Source organism: Canis aureus, chromosome 26, assembly GCF_053574225.1.
Source record: "Canis aureus isolate CA01 chromosome 26, VMU_Caureus_v.1.0, whole genome shotgun sequence".
NCBI lineage: Eukaryota > Metazoa > Chordata > Mammalia > Carnivora > Canidae > Canis > Canis aureus.
In genome coordinates this window covers 52,675,225-52,682,944 of record NC_135636.1, presented here as the reverse complement: position 1 = coordinate 52,682,944, position 7,720 = coordinate 52,675,225, and the positions used below count along the sequence as shown (strand labels likewise).

The following is a 7,720-nucleotide window of genomic DNA, read 5'->3' as shown; positions in this document are numbered from 1 at the left end:
AATGTTATTCTCACTTCTGGGTGTTTGGGGTTTACTGGGTCAAGAAAGGGTGGCCTGTCCTCTTGTTTTGGGTTGCAGGGTGGCTATGGCGTCTGTCAAGAACCAAGAGCCCATTATAGCTGGATACCGGACAAGCAAGGACTCAGGGGCTGGTGTCCCCACATCATAGCTGACAGCAGCCGGCAGGCTGAGGAGTGTCTGCCCCACAACACGGGAAGCTGGGTGGTGGTGACCAAGGGCCACAGGGGTGAGCTGCGTCTAGGACCGCGTGCCCAGCCTAGTGAACTCTGACCCCAGGCAGGGCTGGTTGCAGAGTCCAAGTCCAGAGTCCCCAAGGCTGCCAGCCCTGACAGCGTCCTGCGAGGTCCAGGGTCTGAATACTCCCCAAGGACGCCTGAACACTGCGTACCTCCTCCAGGCCAGCTCAGGCCACTCAGGGTTTGGCTCGTTTGCTCTGAGCGCCCGGGGCCTCCAGCAGCACCAGCTGTGCTGAGGCCAGCGCGGCAGGCCCTGGCCTCCCTGATTGCCAGCGTGGGTATCAGACGGGTGTGGAGGGTCAAGGAGCCTCCAAAGCCTGTGAGCCCCCTGTGAGGCTGCAGAGGGGGCCAGACCAGCCCGACCCGGAGGGGGTCTCGGACAGCCGTACAGGCACGGAGAAGTCCTGCTACCTGGGGAGTACTGAAGGGAGGACCAACAGGTGCCCTGCGGCAGGAATTCGTGCCCTCATCAGCCCGGAGTCCGGCGAGGCTCGAAGAGGCGGGAGTGCCAGGCTTGGTGGCGAGGGGCTCTCACCGCAGGGACCCGCCTCCCTTGGTGACCCCCAACACCGGACTCCCCCTTCTTGGTGCGATCTGTGACCTGGCACAAACCGGGATCCCTGGGCTCTGGCTCTGCTCTCTCTGCCCCACCCCTGCCCCCACCCACCTCCCCTCTCCAGGGTGCCTTGGGGTGACTGGGCCTTGAGGAACATCCAGGAGTGTCCACCCCACAGCCACTTAATGCCACAGTGAGGCCTGGCCTCCTGAATGGCATGCAGCAGCGCCCAGTGGGTCAGCTCCTGGCGAGGCCTAGGGGGAGCCTACCCCACGTCGAGAGCTGGGGGGCAGGTCCCGGGGCATTTCTGACAGTTGGGGACCCGCGCGCTCTGCAAACCACTCCTCTGCCAGTGGGGGAGACTATCCCTGTTCCTGGTCATCTTTTCCTGCCACACCTGCTCTCAGGGGCCCTTGCGACCCCGGAGACGGGCACGGCAGTGGAGGGGCGGTCTGCGGACGGCGGGTCCCCACGGCTCCCCACACAGGGCCGTCCTCCTGGACCTGGACGCAGGCAAGCCGCGGCAGCAGGACGTGTGCGCGGAGCCGAGCGGGCTGAGCACCCCGAGGTCGCGGGATCGAGCCGGAGGGCGAGGACAGGCTGTAGCGGCATCAGCGCGGGGCTGGCCGGTCGCCCGGGGCGTGGCAGCTGGCGCCGAGGGCCGCCACGCGGCAGCTGCACTGGCCTGTGTCTCGGGGAGGCCCGGGCCAGGCTGCCTTGCCCGGCCCTCACCGCCCCGGGGCAGGCGTGCGGATGAGCGTTAGCTCCTTCTGGGGAAAGACTTCACTTAACCCGGACTGTCCCCGTGAAGCTACAGGTCCCCGTGGGGAACCCTGGCCTGGGGCAGGCGGGAGGGGCTGGGCCACGGGGCTGAGGCCCCTGGAGAATCCCTCATGCTTGCTCGTGGCCGCAGGTCGCCGGGACTGCGGTTTCTTTCTCCCGGGACCGGCTACCCTGGAAGGTCCAGCCTGGGCCCGCACCGGGGAAAAGAGGGCGGGAGCCCGGGGCGCCTGGGGCAGAGTCTGAAGAAAACACTCGCGTGGCTGCTGCTGCCTCTAAAACGTAAGTAGGTTTGTTTCTTTGTGTGTGTGTGAGTTTATAGTCTTTATTAGTGGATAAATATTAGAAAATCATCTCTCAGAAAGTGTGGGCAGGGGCAGGCCCGGCTTGCCTAGCCGACTGGGGGCGCGCCCTTCGGGGGGCCCCGGCCTGGTGTGCAGGGTGAGGCTGTCCCGCCAGGGCTCGTACACCAGTGTGTAGCTCTCTGCTCTCTTGACGGTGAACTTGTAGGAGCGGTTGGGCAGCAGGTTGTGGATGTCGAAGGTGCAGGCGGCCACGGGGATGATGCCGCACTGCGTGCACTCCTGCTGTGTCCGTGGGTCCAGCAGCTTGAAGCGAAGCTCAAACTGCTCTGGTGCCGCTGGCTGGATGGTGACGAACCAGCGCAGGCTGACCCAGTCCTGGTGGGCCACCGACTCCTTTCGATCGAACACGACGGGCATCTTGGTGCTCAGCATGAGCCTGATGTGCGGGATCTTGGTGGCGCCGACGTCAGACACCAGGCGGTGCTTGATGTGCAGACGCCCGGGCACCATCAGGGCCAGGAAGCTGTCCACGACCGCCGACAGGTCGGCCAGCCGCTGCTCCACCAGGCCCCAGCCGGCCACAAAGGGCCGCGGGTCAGGCGACTCCAGCAGAGCGTCGAGCTCGGCGCGGCCGCGGTCCAGCTGCTCCAGCAGGTCCCCGAGCAGCAGGAGCTGGATCTTGGTCTGGGCGGTGCCCACCTTCTTCATGCGCTGGAACTTCCAGGGGTCGATGAGCTGGAACATGGTGCTGGGCAGCACCAGGGGGTTCTGGTCACCCAGGGCCAGGTGCTTGGGCAGGATCTCGATGTAGTAGGAACACTTCCTGAGCAGCTCCATGCGGGCGTGGTGGCGCTTGAGCAGCTGCGGGCTCAGCTCCGCCGTCAGGAACTCGCGCAGCGCCGCGCGGCGCTCCATGTAGGTCCGCCAAGCCGCCGGCGCCAGCAGCTGCTGCTCCTCCGCCTCCTCCGCCTCCTCCTGGTCCAGGAAGGACTGAGGACTGTCCAGCTTCATCTTGTCCAGGCCCAGGCCTGTCACCTGCAAGTTCATTGTCTGGGGGGGGGCGGGGGCTGTGAGCGGAAACAGCCCGCGGCCTCCGCCACCCGCGGGGGCTCACTCGGGTCAGTGTTTGTGTGCGGAGGGGGCGGCTCCGGGCCCGCTGCCCTCCATCCTGGGCCCCGGGGCCCGCCCCGCAGGAGCAGCTTATGGGGGAGCACGTCTCTCTGGGAAGGCGCTGCCGGAGGCAGGTGGCCAGGCTGCAGATCTGGGTAACACCGCCCGCTGGGGGGCAACCACTCGCTGGGGAGTCATTGTGATGACACAGGGAGGGGCGAGGCCAGTGGGCTCTGGGGCAGCACCGAGCAGCTGTGGGGCCTGGCTGAGGCCTCAGGGTGCGCCCTGGGGACTGTTGAGAGGATTCGGTGTGATCCTGTCCGGGCAGCAGCAGACTCCCTGTGGGGGCCACCACCACCCTGCCGGCCTGCTACCCCTCCCTGTCACTGCAGGCCGGGGCAGGGGGCCAGGGCTCACCCAAACACAAGGCCAGCTGGTGCCTGGAGCCAGTGGAGGCGGCGGGGTGGCCGCTGGCCTCAGCTCCTGGTTACTGAGCCCCACTCTGTGCCTCGACGCCCCTCGGGGCGGGAAGATCCTGGTGCCCCATCTCATAATCGGGGTACCTGAAGCTAAAATGCCTTGTAGCTCCTCAGTTCAGGATCTGAGGCCAGCCGTCAACTCCAGGGCCTGACCCTCCTCCCGTGCCACCCCTGCCCCGGCTCCCAGCTCTAGGGGGCGGTGGGAGGGAGCTGGCTGGGGCAGGCGCAGGGGCGCCAGGACCCCCCCTGCAGGCTGCACTCCTTGAAGGGCCAGCAGTCTGACGGCTGCCCTGGGCCCCAGCCGCCCCTCAGACGGGGAGACAGCCCCAGGTTCTGGGCCAGCCGCAGCCACCCAAGGCTTCGGTTAATCACAAAGAAAGTTGGCAGGAGCCCGGGGGTCAGCGGTTTAGCGCCTGCCTCCGGCCCAGGGCCTGATCCTGGAGCCCCGGGGTCAAGTCCCACATGGGGATCCCTGCATGGGGCCTGCTTCTCCCTCCGCTCGGCCTGTCTCTGCCTCTGTGTGTGTGTCTCTCATGAATGAATGAATAAAATCTTAAAAAAAAAAAAAAAAAAGAGTTGGCAGGTTGAGTGACTTGCTGAGAGCGCCCCGAGCGGCAGGGCGGTGCCGACCCCAGTCTGGGCCCTCCCCAGAGGCCAGCCCTTCACCTTCCCGGGGAGAAGCCAGAGCAGGCCCTGGGCACCAGAGAGGGGGTCTGCGAGGCCGGGCCGGGCCGGGGGTGGCCGCCGCTGGGCCGCCCTGGGTCCCACTGTGCCCTCCCCGGTCGCCCCGCCGCCCCGCCCGCGCCCACTTGCCCTGCGTCCGGGAGCGAGGGCCGCCCGGGACCTGCTCCGCGCCGCGTCCTGCGGGTTGCCATGGCGACCGCGGCCTCTGTGCGCTCCGCCCGCGGGGCGGGGGCGGGGGCGGGGGCGGGGGCGGGGCGGGCGCCGCCGGGGTGTGGGGAGGGGGCGGCCCCGACTGGGCGACCGGCCGAGGTGTCCCGCAAGCCAAGCCCAAGTAGGCTCCCGCGGGGAGGAGTAAACTGAGGCTGGCCGCCCGCCTGCCCGGCCCTGTCCCGGCGCCCGGTGAGAGGGGAGAGCTGGGCGGCGCCGGCGGGTGGTGACAACTGCCTGGGCGGGTACTCCCCATCCGGCTGGACACATGGGGCCGCCAGGGAGCCCCTTCCCTGAGCCGTGTCAGCGGCCTGGGGCCTCCCCGCAGAGGCCCCTCTCGGACACCCAGGCGCTATTGGCCTCCTTGGGGAGGATGGGGGTGGGCGTGCCCCCCGGGTACCCTGGCGGCCCCCCAGGATAGGGCACCTGTCTCGGAGCTCCCTGCCAGCCTGTTCTGCATGCAGGGACTCCCCCGAGCTGCACTGTCCCCTCGGGGTGACCCCCGGCGAGCGGTGGCGGGGCAGTCCAGGCCTGGCACGGAGGCTGCAGAGGTCAGCCCTGGGGGGCACGCGGATGCCATTTCCGCCCCGCTCAGTAGATGCTCACCCTTGGGTTTGGAAAGGGGGTGCTGTGTGAGGGCTGGGGGGAGGCGGCGCTGGAAAGCGGGGAGCCCGAGGAGGAAGCCACCCCAGGCTGCAGCCCACCCCAGAGAGCCGGAGACCCCTGCCCTCCTGGGCCAGGTCTTGGGCCTCTGCCCTCTCCTCGGCCCCACCCCCTTTTTTTTTTACTTAACTATAAAAACTTAAATTCTTGGTTTTGAGAGAATTGTAGATTCTCAGGCAGTTGTAAGAGAATGATGCTGGCCCAGTTCCCGGAGCGCAAACATCTTTGATGACACCTGGTCGTGCATGGGAGGAAATGCAGGACTGGCCCATCCCACAGCCGCCCCCACCTTCGGGGCCCTGGCAGGGGGCGGGCAGTACCGGGCTCTCCTTAGGCTGGGGAGCTGTGAGGGTGGGGGCCTGGGGGTGGTGGGACCCCAGGGGCACAGACCCCACAGCGTGTCCTCCAGAGAGCGACCCCCTCCTCCCAGCAGAGCTGCTCGGAGCCTTCACCCGGGCCCTGCGCGCTGTGTGCACCTTCCCCGACGTCCTGGGCTAGTGGGTGCCACAGCAGCACTGTCCTCTGGGGCACCGGGGGCTCCGTCAGTGAAGTGTCCGCCTTCAGCTCAGGTCATGGTCCTGGGGTCCAGCCCCCTGCTCAGTGGGGAGTCCGCTTCTCCCTCTGCCCCCCTCCCCACTTGTGCTCTCTCTCCCTCAAATAAAATCTTTTTTTTTTTTTTTTTTTTTAATTTTTTATTTATTTATGATAGTCACAGAGAGAGAGAGGCAGAGACACAGGCAGAGGGAGAAGCAGGCTTCATGCACCGGGAGCCTGACGTGGGATTCGATCCCGGGTCTCCAGGATCGCGCCCTGGGCCAAAGGCAGGCGCTAAACCGCTGCGCCACCCAGGGATCCCCATCCCTCAAATAAAATCTTAAAAGAAGCCTGTGCTCTGACCCCTTCCCGAGTTGGGGGGGGGGTCCTCCCGTCGCCCCCACGAAGCACCATTCCTGTGGTTAGGGCCAGCGAGGAGGGGAGGCTTGCAGGCCAGCGGCAGAGTCAGGGCTGTGCCCGGTGGCTGCCCCGGAGCCCGGGCGTTGGAGGGCAGCAGCTAGACCAGCGGGTGCCAGGGAACTCCGAGAGCTGCCAATGACAAGGTGGACATAGTGGCTCTTGCTCCCAGCCCCCCTCCCCGGCCCTGGGCGTGTGTGTAAGTGTGTGTGTGTGTGTGTGTGTGTGTGAGCGCAGGAGGTGGCTTGGAGGGGAGGGGCTGCCGAAGAGAGTTGGTCTGGGGGTTTGTGGGTGGGGCGACGGGGGAGGGCCCGGCAGAGAGGTTGTGGAGTGGGGTGCTCCCTGTGAGCCCACTGCCCTCTCTCCCTCTGGGGGACGGGGCCTTCTTCAGCTCCCCCTCCCCGGTCCTCGTCACCTGGAGGTGGGCCAGGCATTCTTGGCGAGCCAGGTCCCCACTGCCCAGCACACTGTCCTGCTAAGAAGTGTCCCCACTGGAACCCCGTGGAGGCCAGGCCAGAGGACCGAGGGGGGCCCCTCCCTACCTGCTCTGACTCCTGGACGGAATGTGCTGAGTCCCAGCAGCTGGGACTCTGGGGCTTGGAGTCACTGGGAGTGTCCAGGAGGCATCCGTCCAGTGCTCAGTGCTTGACCCCAAGCGTGGGTGTGGGCGTGCAGCACATGGAGGGCCGTCCCAGGACCTGGTGAGGCCTCCCTGCGTCCCAGGGGGTCAGAGGCTCTGAGCCTGGTTTCCCAGGGGTGGGGCGGGCAGAGTCACCGAGAGGCGGTGGTGCCCAAGCTTCAGGTGTTCCAGGCCCTTCCCTCCAGCTGCCGACCCACAGGATGAGGGTCGTGCCCGCCCCCCCCAGGCTGCCTGAACCCCAGAGAGCTGCCTTGGGGCTCCTCTGCAGGGTGCCGGGGAGGGCCAGACTGGAGGGCCGGTGACGTGGGGCCGTACAGTCTGCGAGCCTCGCAGGCGGCTCGGGCGGTCGAGTGCCCCGGGGAGCCCCAGGCTGTGCCCTGCTGCAGCTCCAACAGCCGCGGCGTGGGGCCGTGGGGCCGTGGGCAACCACATGGCTCAATCCAGCCCCGGGCGGCCGGGGTGTGGCCATCGGGGCCCCAAGGGGCTGAGCCGCCTGGGGCTGGAGCCCCCCCGCAAGGACCCTGCCCCAGGAACCCCGGGGCCGCCCTCCCATCCCGCCCAGAACCGGAGGCTGACCTGGCACCGACCCGGGAGCACAGCGGAGGGTGGCGTCGCCCCGGCCCAGGCTTCCCCGCCACCCTCTGTGCCGCCGCACCCCGCCCCTCCCCAGCTGGCTGTCGGGGTGTCCGGGCCGCGGGGGTCGGGTGCACGGCCCAGCACCGGGCGGCCCCGGGGAGCGCTCCTGCTGCTCCCGAGCCCCCCGGGGACACCGATGCTCCCTGCACAACGTGCAGCCGGGGCGCGGGGCGCTGACCGCACTTGCCAGCGCCGGGCTCCCCCGCCGGCTCCGGGCGGGCAGGGAAGGGCTGCGCAGGGCTTTGCGCCGAGGCGCGGCCCACGCCTACGGAACACCCGCCGGCGCCACGCGCGCAGCTCCCGGTCCTCGTCGGGAGCCCGGCCTCGGAGGGCAAGGCTCAGGTCAGGGCGGGCGCCCGCGTGCGCTTGCGCGGACGCCCCTTGGGCCCGTAGCCCCGCCCCTCCCGCGGCCCCGCCCCCTCCCGCGGCCCCGCCCCCTCCCGCGGCCCCGC

General features: G+C 68.3%; 1 protein-coding gene and 1 long non-coding RNA gene across 4 annotated transcripts; one reads left to right on the top strand and one right to left on the bottom strand.

Moving 5' to 3' along the window:
* Nucleotides 1-1,884: 1,884 nt before the first annotated feature.
* FNDC11 (fibronectin type III domain containing 11) lies at nucleotides 1,885-4,411 on the bottom strand. 3 transcript variants are annotated; one of them, XM_077873934.1, is made up of 2 exons: nucleotides 4,301-4,411; nucleotides 1,885-2,948 (listed from the first exon to the last, which is right to left on the bottom strand). In XM_077873934.1, the coding sequence occupies exon 2, from the start codon at nucleotides 2,943-2,945 to the stop codon at nucleotides 1,944-1,946; it is 1,002 nt and encodes a 333-aa protein (XP_077730060.1). In that variant the 5' UTR covers nucleotides 2,946-2,948; nucleotides 4,301-4,411; the 3' UTR covers nucleotides 1,885-1,943. The 3 variants fall into 3 exon arrangements, with proteins under 3 accessions (XP_077730060.1, XP_077730062.1, XP_077730061.1); XM_077873936.1 differs by lacking the exon at nucleotides 4,301-4,411 and adding an exon at nucleotides 4,154-4,168; XM_077873935.1 differs by lacking the exon at nucleotides 4,301-4,411 and adding an exon at nucleotides 3,426-4,132.
* LOC144298708 (uncharacterized) lies at nucleotides 1,954-5,708 on the top strand. The gene is made up of 2 exons (XR_013365635.1): nucleotides 1,954-4,570; nucleotides 5,200-5,708. It is a non-coding gene; the product is annotated as an uncharacterized LOC144298708 (long non-coding RNA).
* The last annotated feature ends 2,012 nt before the right edge of the window (nucleotides 5,709-7,720 follow it).

Excerpts from the sequence above, each read along its gene's own strand:
- FNDC11 (XM_077873935.1), bottom strand. The coding sequence starts at position 3,560 with ATGAGATGGGGCACCAGGATCTTCCCGCCCCGAGGGGCGTCGAGGCAC. Across the intron at positions 2,949-3,425 it reads CCAGCTGGCCTTGTGTTTGG|ACAATGAACTTGCAGGTGAC; the intron begins GTGAGCCCTGGC and ends GCCCCCCCCCAG.